General features: G+C 40.2%; 1 protein-coding gene across 1 annotated transcript; it reads right to left on the bottom strand.

The window, feature by feature from the left end:
- Positions 1–899: 899 nt before the first annotated feature.
- On the bottom strand, positions 900–14475 carry MRAP2 (melanocortin 2 receptor accessory protein 2). Its single transcript, XM_057369696.1, has 5 exons — positions 14330–14475; positions 11507–11611; positions 10938–11087; positions 5973–6072; positions 900–1562 (listed from the first exon to the last, which is right to left on the bottom strand). Exons 3-5 carry the CDS (start codon positions 11062–11064, stop codon positions 1169–1171), a joined length of 621 nt encoding a protein of 206 aa, XP_057225679.1. The 5' UTR covers positions 11065–11087; positions 11507–11611; positions 14330–14475; the 3' UTR covers positions 900–1168.
- Positions 14476–14628: the final 153 nt, after the last annotated feature.

Below are 14628 nucleotides of genomic sequence, written 5' to 3'. Positions count from 1 at the left end.
AATAAAGGTTGAAACTACACCTATTCAAATCCTTATCAAATCTTTCACTGAGAGAACAGCTGGGGTTGCAACACTATCCCAACTGAGTAAAAAAGATGAAGGAGCAAGCAYATCTTAGCTACACTTTTGGAGTTGATCCTCTCAACCACTCAAGGCCTGCTCGCACTTAAGCCCATAAGCAAAGAAATGACCATTTCAAAGGCCAAAAGGCATTGAAAGGTTCAGCCTATAAGCAACACCAGCTCAATATACCACCACTATTTGCATGTAGTAACTTTATTGGCAAAAGAAAAATAAGTTTTTTTCTTATTTCCTGGGATTTAGCTACTGAATCCTGTGTTTACTGAACTGGAAGTTCACATCAGCAACTTAAAAAAAAAAAGAGATAAAGAGCCAAATCACAGTTTGTGTTTGTGTGTAGAATACAAATTCCACGTCCTCACAGGGCAGCTGCTGGGGTGTCACTCTGAATTCTAATTACAGGAACCAATTTGTTCTTACTCAGCAGCAGGTGATGATAGCATTTTGTAAACACTGTTACCAAACAATTTGCAAGGTATTTCTTCTGGAAGCTTTGTAAATTGGGTTTAACCTGCACAGAAAAGCAGTTAGGAATAAGAAATTGAACTTAATTCCAAGCAGTTATTTATTGTGCTGCTCAACTTCAGGCATCCGTATTGGGAGAAGCAGAAACTACAGAACCTCCCCAGGTGTTGTTTATTCCTTTCTTCAGTCTTAGTTTGAGATTTACACTTTTCTTGGCCAAGGAATTTCCATAAAGCTCCCAATGCCAGGCTCCAGTCTTCACAGTCCTTGTTAATTATTATCCTTCAGAAGCTGGTCATAAGCTGTCATTTAAAAATGAAGAACAAAAACAAAAAAAAAAAAACAACAAAAAAACAAAAACAAAAACAAAAACAAACAAAAAACAAGACAAAAAAAATCAAAAAGCAAAAATAATGCTGGGCAAAATTTTTAGACCACAGAAGGCATCAGATAGAGTATTCAGTGTCTTACTTCTTGTCTAAACTGAGTTCCATCAGTACAGCCAGTCTTACATGGAATAAAAAGCACAAGTCTGAAATACATTCTGTCAGAAGAGCAGGAGGCTAAGAAAAGCTTCAACTTGTCAACACCAGGAATGTTTACCTTAAATTAAAAGATTTTTTCAATCAAGGATCCGATGGGAWGATTGAATAACCAGCTTGCTTTCTAAAATGATTGGTGGCTCTGAGATGAGGAGATCATCCTCACCTAATGAGGAGTTCTGCTCACTGTTCACAAAGTTAGGAATATTAAATTTTGTAAGACAATGTAGGTCTTCCTCAAACATTCCACTGCTTCTGGGAACCTCCTGGAAGTGGGTATTAGTCTCCAGGATTGGACCTTTCTTACTCTCTTTTGCTTTGTTCATATGGTCCACTTCATTAATACAAAAATGGAAAAGTGACTGGGATTCTTCAGCCATTTGATGAGAAAAGCCCCTCTCAGACTCCAAAGGTCTTCCAAAATCCGCCACAAAGCTGTTCATGCGAAATCTTTTTTCAGAGGGTTCTGCATTGCTATGGAGGAAAAAGAAAAATACAGTAAACACAAAACTGTTTGAGAATTTATACAGTAAACACAGAACTGTTTGAGTTGAACTTATGCAGTAAACACAGAACTGTTKGAGTTCTTATCAACAAGTTGGGTTTCAGCAACCATTATGATCAGGAGAAAAGGAAACCCCACAGTTTATCTGCCACAGACTTTAAAGTTGGCATTATTTATTATTTTCTGCTGAAGGAATTTTAAGTCTTCATTTGTCATGATAATTTTCTGTGGGAATAAGTTCATGCCACCACTCTTAAATGGCACTTTGGTAATCAACATACTGTAACAATCACCTCACTGAATGAGTTTAGAAATACTCTTGATTTCGAGTAGTATCAAGCAGTAACAATTTTTTTTAAGGGCTTATAAAAACAGTTTGAGAAAAACCCTTGATAAATAAAAATCTGAGGCACAGGTAGCTCTGCTTTCACTAGGGCCATTGAGTCCAGACATCAAACTATTTTTTCCATTGACTTCAATCAATGATGTTCAGATTTCCAAATTAGGAGAATTGGAACTAAAGATTGTGTTAAAGACTGGGAGTCTTAACAATCCAGGCAGCCYAGGAAGGACAGTTTAACATCTTTTTTGGCAGTTTTCTATATAAATCTTATCTCAAACCAGCACCAATCTGCATGGGCTTGTTCAGGAGCCATGAACAGCTGGAAGTGAGAAACATTCAAGCTAGATGAAAGTTCTGCAGATTCATTCTTTGTCAGGCTGAATTTATATGCTATCATCACAAAATGCAAGTTATTTGCATCTGAAAGGCAGTAGAGGTATTCAGAGAATGAGCAATGAAAATTTATGCATGTTCTCAGAATATGAACTTTGTTGAGAACTAATAAATTCTASTGTTTACATCTGAAAATGCAGCAAATGACACTGGAGTCAGACAACTGGACACCTAAAGTTCCACCCAGCACTTCGAAGTTTTTCAGTGTAATTTGATACTTTTTGTAATTTTGATATTGCAGAAGGAGATAAGTGCCTATAAGCACCTGAAAGGCTCACATAATATCTTCAGAAATCTACCCACTAAAGCTTTCAAGTTCACRGGATACCTACCATTAGTCTTCCAGGCACAGTTAAAGCTCCCTGCTTTTTAAATGCTGATTTACTTCCATTACATGRTAGGACAATCCTGTCCTAACAAAATCACTTCCATTAGCCTTCAAATCGAAGCAGTTCTCTAGTTTGTCAAAACTGTATTGGCTCATTCTGCATTTCAAAGTGAACCATGCAGAATAATAACATTTAAATTGATCTGGGACTGACCAGTGAGTAACAATCTATTGTGTACACAGCTGGGGGCAAACAGCCTGGAAWAATTCTGAACTGGCAACATAAAGGTATTTATAATGCAGTAAAAAGCACCAGTCTGAGTTTAAGCTTCATATATAGCTTTGCAAACCTGTCCCAAGAGTTTCTAGGTGGTGTTGTGGCACAGGCAGTGGTGGCAAATGAGCACAGAAAGAAGGACAAGTTCTGTAAGCCCAGGAAGAAGTGACTGTGCAAGAAAGCTTAAAATGCTTCCACTGGAGGAGTAAAATTACTTAAAATAGTCGTGGCAAATGCTTCATAATCCAGTGAGCTACGAAAGAGCAAACACTGACCATGCAGAGGGCACACGGGACTGGCAGTGGCAGTGGCAACCAAATCTTATTGAAAGAATAGAAGATGCAAATAAATTTTTCARTGACCCAGAATGCTGAGGTCATATGATGAAGCATAATCCTGTGTTCATGAGCAGGAACACATRATCTAATATACAGGGATATTTTTGGATTCTGGAAATCACAAACACCATTCTTGTATTCTGGAGAGGAACTTTATTACATTTTTTAAAAACCCATTACGATATGTAAGAATACCTCAGCACATATCTTTTCAAAAYACTCAAGAAGAGCAGCCTGAAAAATCCCACTTTTACTTAACCAAAATCAACTGATTTCTTAAAAAAAAATCATCAGCTATTTAAAGTATACTGCTTTAAGATTACATCAGCAAATATTTTGTACAGACATGTTGCACGAACTCTTGCATTTGTTGCACAAATATGCTCTTAAGAATATTGAAATGCAGAAACAAGTATAGCATGCTTTCCTCTCCTGAATGATGAATGAGAGCATTTTTCAGACAGAAATTCAGAGACTGTCAACAAATATTTTTTTGCTTGCACAAGCTARTGTTCTAACCACGCTTATATGCAAGTAAACAAATGCAACAGGCATCATTTCCAAAACTGATTAAATTTYTGCCTCTCCCCATCCATATCCTGGTCTGAGAAAGTACCTAATTCTGAACATTTTCTGTAATTTTGAAAAGTACCTCCTATCATGCCTCTTTTATATTGAGCCAAAAAAAGCATACTACTACTAGAAATAAAATCAGAGTATTCTACTTTGGWTCCATCCATCTGAGCCCAGTCACTCTTAATCTCTCACATTAATGGTGCTTTAAAGAACAACCAAATAGCCTTAGTGAAGTCAGAGGCTTCAGAGATTTCATCCATCAATCAAGCTGGCTTTCTCCCAAGACCTAGGAATCCCATTAACATCTATTTCTAAAGGCTCAAGACAGCCCACTGAAGAAACTCCAAGTCATGAATAGTCCAGTCAGATATAAAGATGGAAGATGCAGGCAAAATGAAACCAGTCTGCTCTGGTTTTACAGGAAGCTGTTCTCCATTTTTAATATCCATGTATCAAAAATAAGAGGACACAACTCTGCTCACTGCACTTAGCATATTCCTAGAGGATCCATATTCAGCACCATGCAYGTTTCATTATCAAATGTCAAAAAAATAGTGCTCAAATTTGTTTAAGGTGCCACYTCAGCATACATAACAAGTGGGCAAACAGCCAGGCACACAGGTTTCCAAAGCTGCAAAGAGGTTTGTAACAATTACAGAAAGGAATAATTGGTCTCGCTTCAGCAACTGAAGAAAAATGATATTAAGGTTTAGAACCGAAGGGATTTTTGGAGATCTCAAGCCTAATGCTAAAGGTAAGGGCAAGTCTGAATTCAGATCACGTTATCTGGATGTAGAWGTTGATCAAAGGTGGACCTTTCACAAACTCTCTAGGCAACTGCTCTGAGAAAATTTATTCAAAAAGCAGAAAAAAGTGGGAGATATCAAGCAGACCTCTTGCTTGCCTCTGTAAGTAAATTTCTACAAGCGTAAAAATTTCTGACAAATATCCATATCAAATTCTCTCCATGTATGCATTTTTGGCTTCATCACTTTTTCCCTCTCAAATTATCCCAATGAGATACTGACTCATGCTCAGCTAATAAATAAGATCTTTGTGAAAAAGAGGGAGCACACCAGCAATTACAGAGATTTATAATCTATTTGGGAGCAATGTCTGGTCACTTCATAACAGTCTGTAGGGGAAGCAAAAATACCAGTGAGTCAGGTCTGGTCAGATGAATTCTTCTGCCTYTATTTCCTTCTCACAGGAGCAAAAYTCTGGGAGCAYKGAAGAGGCTCAGGACATAGAGCTGCCCTCTGTGCTGTGGCCCTGTCTCTGGAGATGTGCTTTACACAGTTTCAGRCATGGTTTACATGTGATTAAACAGCAAAGGAGGTCCAGCAGGCACAGAGAGGCTGCTTTAGGGAGAGATAAAGCACCAGCAATTGCCTTTTACAATCAGCTTCTCATCATTGCTACCTGCCTGCAAGCAATCTCATCCTCCTGAGAGGCTTTTTATTTCCACTTTATGRCACGCCAGCCTGAGAGGAGATGTGGGTTCAAACTTTCTCTGAGGAAGGGACACTGGCAGCCTGTGTCCTGTGCAAAAGCAGATAAATCATTGAGGCAAGGCATGGTCTGCATGTGCTTAAAAGGCAGGAAGAACAAAAAAAATAGAGGACTTTCCCTGGATTTAAAGAAATGTCAAGCTGATCTGTACTGCAGCATCTATTGCAATTTCTCAGAAGAAACTAAGACACTCTGAGACCTTGGGGGTTAAGGGATGATTTTGTAAATTCTACTCATCTCTATTTTTTGGACTTGAACACACAAACATAGAGAAACCAGCCAGGTTTCATCTTCCTTAATTCAACATCTGCACTGCATTTTATTTGTACATACCCTATTGATATTCACTCTTTCACTCCACAAAAACTTGAGCCTACTTGGAACCATCCCACCTATTTTCAAAACAGTAATCTAAAGGCACCTGTTTGGCAACCCACCAAAAACACCCTTTTAGAATGAAAATGATAAAATTACTTGAAGTGAAGACAGACTGCACTGTTTCATAAGAACAGACAGTACAATATCAGCACTGTCACTGCTTGTTTGGGGCTGCAAGAGCCCAGATGTGCCACTTTGGCAGGCTGGATTTGTCATTCCCATTTTCAGACTCACTCTTGATGTGGTGCTCCTGTCTTCGTCAGCAGGGTCAGGACAAAAAACATGAAGATGACAAAAACTGCAAGACCAACCCAAAACCCAATCACAATGGAATCTGGGAGGGAAAAAAAAGAGAAAACAAGATGATCAATATTTTACCTGCACTTGCAAAACGTTGCCTTCCACATGCAGCATGAGTGCAAACCCAAAACAATTTGCAGCTCATCTCTGGGTGGCAAAGAGAAAAGGTAATCAAATTTATCTTTATCTATTTTTAAACAGAAAGTTGCCATTGAAAATCTCATTTCAAAACCAAATTTTACTGATATCTGGACAAACCAGACAGTAGACAAAAGGTGGAAGACACTCAATTCTCTTGGTTAATAAAATGAGTTCCCTATGTGATGCCAGGCCCATTTCCAAGCATTGTTTTGRAAACAACCTCAGTGCTAGGACTAGGAAGAGAGAAACATTTGATTTTCCACAAAATCTTCTGTCTGTAAAACTGAACTCCTGCCATTTTAAATTATTTCTGCTCCAGGTTTTTGGATTTAAATGGATTTCTTTCACACAACATGTGGCTCTCAGTGGCAAAAGAGAGGGTTCTGCAATAAACAGAAACGCAGATAAAACTATTTGCTACCCCAACAAATATCAATAACCAACATATACAAGATGTTTTTGAATAATTTACAATTTGGATTTCCAACTTGAGTACAAAAAATGGCAGCACAACATCAGAGGAGCCCAATAGATTTGGACAAAAAAGTCAAACCACCAGTTAATCAATAGGAAATCACCAATGCAGYAGCCAAATATAGCAGTCATTGGGAAGAGCGTGGGTTTTGCCTGTGTGCATAAAAGGCACCCACTGTTCTCATCTATAGCAAATGAACTGTGGAAAATTTGCCAGTGCTACTGAAAACAAATACATCTCCACTTACAGCTTAAAAGCTGATTCACAGTTGCTCCTGAGGGAAGGTCMAAGTTTCCAGGAACTTGATTTAGAGAGGTTCAAGTGGGACAAACATATTTCCAGACAACAATCAACTGATTAGCACGGACCAAAGTTACAGAGCACCAACACATGATGTGACCTGGTCCAGGACCCATCAGCACACAGGTGTTTTTTCACCTGTCATTTCAGTTAGTTATCCTTTGCTTATGCAAATATTCAAAACTTTCACTGTAGAAGTTCAAAAGCAGTAGCATACAAACAACATGCAAGAGGAAGGATTGGTCAGGACAGGAACCCTTTCTACCCTCAGCCTCCACTGCACAGCCACTGCCAAACCCAAGATCCTCACTGGCTGCAAAGAGGATCTGTCTGAGCCAGTGCTGCAGGCAAGCACAAACTGTTCAATTTACTACTGGACTGACTAAAGACACCAAAAAAGTGAGGAATAGGCTCTCCTGCCTGGTGCTTGACCCCAGATGTTAATCATGGTCCCAATGTGAAATAATTTCCATGCTAAAAGGCAGATGTGGAAAYTGGAAATCGACCCAAACCATTCGCCCTCTCACTAAGGTAAGATGCCRGCTGCAACTTGAGGTTTTCTCCCTGTGAAAACCTTTTATCACAGTGAAGTCCCTCCTTAATCCCTTTTGCAGGTAAGCTAAGGAGGTTAAATTTCAAGTCTCTCACCGCAATATTTACTTCATCTCTCCTATACCATGTCTTTCCCTCTCAACACCCTGTGTAGAATAACTGGAGAAATGTTTTGAGTACAGGTCTCTGTGATGGCAGGGGAGGAGTTTTTGATGCCCCTTTCTGCTTAAAGCATCCTGCTMTGAGTTGATTTCTGTAATTCCATGTATTATATGTCCTAAATTACTTTCAGAGGCATTCTCTAAGCACAGCCTCTCTTCAGTCATTCATGATATACAAAACACCATAGTTCATCCTGCTGGACTCGGTAGTACATGAAAACTTCATCTAAAAATAAATTCTCCCTTTAAAAAATGTACCACTTAACCATTTATAGCTATTAGCACCTTCCAGGTGGTCAGATATGCTTGGATGATATGTAACTRCATTAATAACCAGAATGTAAAATGTAATAAAAATTACTAMAAAATRTGCACATAGATTATTCAATCAAGCTGCAAAACTTTACTAARAGGGGRRAAAAARRAAARAAAAAATCAAGGCTTTRATAAACTACTATTGCCCACAAGAATCACACCTGCTAGCCTTGTGTGATGTGTTCTGTGGGTGGTKTGGTGTTCCTGCTCCCAGCAGAATTGTTAAATTTACTGAGCCTAAAGCTACATCTTCCTTTGTTGTGCCTCCTGATACACTTCCAACCATCTGCTGCTCTATRTAAATTACATTGTTTGAATTTGTTTAAAATTCAAGCAGGTACCCTGAGTTTACTTCAATATTTCATTTAGGTCTCACTCACTTAAGTGGAAATTATTCAAACCTATTAAATATGAAATACTTATCCAAAATTAACAGTACATAACCCAACTTTTGTTCAAAAATACGGTATGAGGGACATTTATAATACTGCCCAAAGTTACAAATGGATAATCATGRGATACTTTCACATTTTCAAGTTGCAGTTTCAGCCTCCCTTTTCTTCATAATACAGACTCATAACAGCCTGGCAGCAATTCCAACTCCCCTGATCATTCTTCCTTTTTTTGTCTCTCACTAACATTACTCAGGCTTCCGCATTTACAAAGGAACAAAAAGTGATTTTGTTCTTATCTCTGCCAGTCACAAGTATCTCCTGGCTATCTTTGTCTATTTATTTTCTAAAGCTTTAATGTATAAAATATCTGGTCCCTACTTTTCCAGACTTTCTGATTTCTAATTCCTGCCTTCACTTCTCCTCCAGCAGAACATACTTTTTGCCTTCTTTTTTTCAGTCATGTATTTGAAATATCGCTGTGGCATCTCTTTCTATAGTAGATTATTTTCTCAATTCTTTTTCTTACAAGTCACTTGGAGTAAATTTTCTCTGCTTTCAATAACGGGCTCCTGAATTCCTTTATTTTTAAATCAAATCACCTAAACTGGAGTCTGTTTCCTATTGTGCTCTCCAACAAGAGTTACAGGCATTCATTGACACCTCTTCTTTGTGTGTATTCAAGGTCTCCCTCCCCATACAACCCTTGGATCTCCTGCCCTCTCCAGCCTGGGGTTTCAGGGAAGTTCATGGCTGATCCCACTGCCTCCACAYTGCACAACAGCCCCAGCTCAGCTGGCAAGAGCTGGAACAAAAACAAACCACGCCAAGAAATGTCGCCCCAAACACAACACAGACTGTTCCTTTACTGGATTAAGCTCTGCCCTCTGGGGAATGCATGCAATAACACTGAAGTAAACAGAGCCAGCTCTAATTTATCAGTTGAAACAAAGGAACAAACAAAAACTAAATAAAATCTGCCACAACCAGAAAAAGCTTCCCACATCKCTGATTCAAGTACTGCTAATGGCATCTTTCACCAAGCTCCACTTGAGTTGTTACTTCTGTCCCATTCCCTAAGAGCTGTCCAGCACCTTCTGCTCCACAAACACCACAGCCAGACAGGAAAGCTCAGCTTCCATGCTCAGCATGGCAATCACARTCCAAGGTCTGATTTGCAGTTATGCCTTCTGCAATCCAGAGGCAACTTTCATTTATATAATTTATTCATTTTTGTCCCATCACACTGTTTGAGACACTGAGCTCAAGAGAAGGCGTGCACATAACACTTCAGTTGATCTTCGCAACCAGTAATCTTTGCAATCAGGTTTGACCTCTGATGAAGTGGAAGAATGGAAGATAAATCAAAAATATGATGAAAGCTAACCCACGTTTTTCAAGTACCCATCATTTGTAAAAATGCAGACAGTAATCAGCAGACTTTTTTGGGGGAAGAAATAAAAAGCAAATTCTACTCTGCTTTTTTTTTTCCAGGGGTGTTAATAACTTCAACAAGTTTCTTCTGTCCCTTTCAGAGCCTCCCCAAAACCTGTTCACTGTGTAGAGGCAAGGGAGATCAGCCTTTCTGGGCTGCTGTTTGCCRCTATAAAGGCACTACTTTCTCCCAATCTGAATGCTCATGGTGACAAATGAGACAGAAAGGATGTAATCCTGCTGCAGCACTGCATGGAGATTCTTCCCCAAAATTTTGAAGGCTGAGGATCAAACCTTTTCATGTTGTGTCTAGCTCAGAAACAAAGAAACAAGATGTCTTTTTCTTTTTGGCAAAGTGCTTGCAAGACCCATTATGTAATTGAGTTGGTTTCTGTCACTCTTTCCCCCTATTTTATTGTTTTTCCTTCACAATCATCTCCTCTAAAAAGAAAAATCACCAAACCCATTGTACAGTTTTCAGAAAATGTTGGTCCAGCTGTACTAGCTTGTCTTAGCTAAAGTTTCTCCCAGTTTCAATACAATTTTTCATCTCTCTGGTCCTTATCCTCAAATTGTTGCTTCTACAGCAAAATTGCTCCAGTATTAACAGAATACTGAATTTAGAATACTCCTCCTGTGAAGAAAGTAGCAATGGTAAGTTTGTTCAGGAGTAAATTCTTCTCTTACTTCCAACCTTTTAAAAACCTAAAACTTATTTTCTATCAGGAAAACCAAACACTGTAAGACTCCCCACCACTGCCTTTTTACCATGAACAGAGACAAAAACAAAGCAACACTGATCTTACCAAGCAGTCACCAGAAGCAGCAGCGTGTCTGTATTTGCTGCTGTTAACTTTTCCTGACAGTCAGATATTCCTCAGTATTGACAAATTTCTACCACAGCCAATAAATCCATGGTTCTCTCATGCACAAAAAACAAGCAGCCAGCAAAAGGATACAGGATAACAAACAATAACGAGGACCTAAGAAAYAGAGGGATACTGCTTATTGCAGRGAATYCTAGGAATTAGGAAAGAGATGTTTYTGTACAATATTCAGTTACAGATGAAAATAGGAACACACAGACAGGAAGCTCAGCTGCAATGAAGTTTGTGCCTATTGAACTTACACTTGTGAGCCTTCAGGCCCTCAAAKGACACCGGTCCGTACTCGTAGTACTCGTAATCCCAGGTGTAATCCGAGTTAGACAAGGCCTGCTGGGAGGTTCTGTTGGAGATCAGCCTCAGGGCAGACATCTTGCACCTCAGCAAACACAGACCTGTGGATATTAAATGCCTTGATGGACACTACATCTAGCACAGCTTTGGGGGTTTTATTCTTTCTTTTCTCTCAGATCACCTCTTCATCGCTCCTCCCAAGAGCAGCCAGTGCTTCATCAGACAAGGTTATCAAGGTTATCAATCACATCCCTTCCCATTCCTTCCCCTAATTATGGACACATAATTGTGCCATAAAAGGCAAGGAAGATGTTTAGGGAGCACAGGAAACACGAGAGCCTAAGGGTTTGCGCAGCCTGGAGAAGGGACAGCTCCAGGGACACCTCAGCTCTGTCTGCACTTGGAGGGTGCAGAGATGATGCTGCCAGGCTCTTCTCAGAGGTGCACGGTAAGGGGACAACAAGCAATGGAGAAAAATTAGGAAGCAGGAAATTCAAATGAGATATGAGGGAAAATTTACCTGATCTAGTCGAACATGCTTCGAGTAGGAGGTTGGACCGGATGACCACCAGGGGTCCCTTCCAACCTGAATTTCTCTCTGCCGAAAAACGGGTTCAATATGCCTCTACAGAAGGAAAATAAAACACGAGTGATTCCCCTCACATATTAACAAAAACTGCAAAGCAATACTGAGCATCTTGAAATTATATMGATAGATAGCTCTGTCATTACCACCATTCTGGACTGGAGCTTTGCATTTTGCAGAGCAATTTTTTCAGAATATGAGACAGTTTTATGCACACCAAAAGAAAGAGTATCTCTGCACAAAATATCTGCTGCAGTAGCTGGAGTCAGGACACACAGCTTGAAACATATTACAAAATACTTTCTGTGAAAGCAAGCTGAACTTTGGGTAATTTTGCATTTAATTAAAACCCAGCATGACTGACTAAGGCTTCAAATGCTAGGAGGGCCATACACAAAGAACAACAATCAGGCACAAAATAAGAAACACTTTCAACCAGGGAATATGAGCAWTATTTCAAATTTCTTTCTGCAACTATTTTACTATGACCAAATTCTGGCAAATGCATCAAAGCAATTTAAAATAAATAGTATGCCTGAAAAAGTAGACTTCACAATAAATCACAATGTTTACAACTTTAAACACATACCAAAAACTTGACTGGCAAGTTAAAAATCTTTTTAAACTATAAATGGATCTGTTTTTCAGCCCAAACCAATTTAGCTTTTACATTRAGCAATCTGACAGCAGGAAAGTTGAGGAAGTGGGCTGGGGAAAGAAGTGACCAACCCCATTCTTGGATAAGAAGCTTCACCACATTACCCCACCTTACCCTTAGCCATTTAGAAAGCCCCCAACACAAAAGAAACACAAAATAACAGCCTGAAGCACAGAAGAGAAGGAAAAAAAAACATGGCTATAATGGACAGCCCAGTTCATGTCTGAGGATGTTTCCTATCTTGTGCTTCCAACCCTTTAAGAATGAACAGAGAGAAAGATGCAATCTAATTAAAAGTGCCTGTGTTGGTGGTGAAGTTCCTCCTTGGCTTTTCTATTTCCTTAAATCAAAGAGAGAATGTCTAATTAAGCTTTAGACAGAAGTTTTCTAATTTTTAATCAACTAAAGCAACTGCTGCCTCTGGGAGAAGCAAGTGGCCCAGAGAACACCCTGGGATCCCTGTCCTAGTTCACTCCCATCTCAGCTCTGTCAGTTGTTCATTACAAAACTTTGTGTTTCCTTTTGTGACTGTTCTCCAAGAGACCACATGGTGCCACACAGGGTTCTCACATCTTTTTTTCCCCTTCTCCTCAATGTTTGGTCGATGACATGTCTCTTGACAACAGTGATTAGTCTTGTTTAAGGGCTGCTTTTCTCTTTTATAGCTTTCCAGAGAAGCCTTTCATTAAAATATTCCTCACACAGCATCACTAATGGCCATTGGCACCTCCCTCCTTTTAGTGTGGCAAAAAGAGCTGAAATCCACTTGCAGAAAACTTCAGAATAGGGTATAGGAAGACTCTGAAAAATATTGTTTCTCCCACCTCAGAGCAGATGGGATTCACTGAGTGACATGCAGAGCTCTCCCCCAGTCTAGTCCCGAGTGTCCATTTGTGATTTGTAGGGAGGACAACCACTTCCAGGACACAAAGAATCCTTCCCAGTTTAGTATTGAATTAGGATTAGAAGCTCCAGCCTTTCACCACTGACTGCATGCATGTGGAGACTTGCTCTCACTGCAAACAAGCCACTAGAGAGGGAGAGGTGTTAATGGAAAGCTGAGTCACCAACTCTCAGGCTCATCTGTGCTTTGAGGGACATCCAAAATACACCTCTAAATCAACCAGTAGGGCTGAGTACAAGCACTGCTCCAAACCAACTTTCAGCTCATTTGCAAGCTTTGTCTGTCCAAATACCTCCAAAAACTCAACCTCAAACACGCAAAAACCTTTTATTCTACTTAAAAAGCCAGACTAGCACGGTGGCACAGGGCCCAGCACAGTGAAAGCAGTGACTCCTGAGACCTTGCACCTCCTGAGGAAGAGCACAGCAGGATGAGCTGGCACAGCAGCAGCCTGCCAGRTGCATTTGCCAGGCTGCAGCAGGTCATGCAGGGATTCAGGTAARAGGTAAGCACTTCTAAGAAGGAATTCCTCCAGGAGATGCACCCAAACACTCTTTCTGTCAGGCATGGAAAGCYGTGATTCATCCCACAGCTCTGAAGCTTCACATGGCGTTCCTCTAATTGACTTTGCTGAGGTTTTTTGGGGAGRAACAGGAGTATTTTGAGGCAAACATGAAAGCCCCTCTGTTGATTCAGATGTGTATGGATGCAGACAGGCTTTCCTCACTCTGGCTCTCTTCTTCCAGGACCAGGTAAGTCAGCAACAAAAAGCTTTACTTTGATTATTCAGAGTCCCAAAGCAGGACTGTGCTCAGTGCTGCCAACCAGAAATTTAGGCAGGTTGGTATCCTGGAAACTAAAAAGGAAAGTGCTCAGGGCCCTCTTCTGGTGCATTGGGGTGCTCTCTGCAGATCAATGTAACCAGATATTCCCCATGGAGACCCATCTGCAACTCCTGGGGCTGAATCATAGCTTCATGAGGATTTGTTTGTAATATGTGTGAAAGTTTGGAAGGTCTCAGCTGGCCTGACAGCTGCCAGTGGCACCTGGGCAAGCCAGTTTGGCTCCTGGGCTACGTTTGCATAAAATCCAAGTGCTTGAATGGCARCAGCAGTACATCAAATGCTGCTCAGAGGGACTATTTTCTCCAATCTGGACATCCCTGATGCATTTCATGAGGCTCTCAGCCACTTACCTCTCAGAATGAGTCACTGTAAAACTGAACCCACACCACATCTGCAGCACAACTTCATGGCTTACAGCACCACTGGGGCCACAAAGGCATATCTGGTTTGGTGCAGTCTGACACTGTCCTTGTAACCAGCCACAACTGCCTCHGGAGCCGACCTGCGAGCACAAAAAGAAAACCGTGTGCATTGTTCATGTACTGTTTGGTTTTGGAGCAAGAGAAACTGCCACTACGGTAGAGACAAGGAGCTTGGTGAATTTTCAATCAAAATCTACATCTATTTTCCACAAACTTCTATTCTGATT

Source organism: Malurus melanocephalus, unplaced genomic scaffold (genome assembly GCF_030028575.1).
Source record: "Malurus melanocephalus ecotype Western Australia unplaced genomic scaffold, MMel_1.1 scaffold_4, whole genome shotgun sequence".
Taxonomy (NCBI): Eukaryota; Metazoa; Chordata; class Aves; order Passeriformes; family Maluridae; genus Malurus; species Malurus melanocephalus.
Note: the sequence above shows the minus strand (reverse complement) of the source record. Positions and strands in the feature narration are given on the sequence as shown.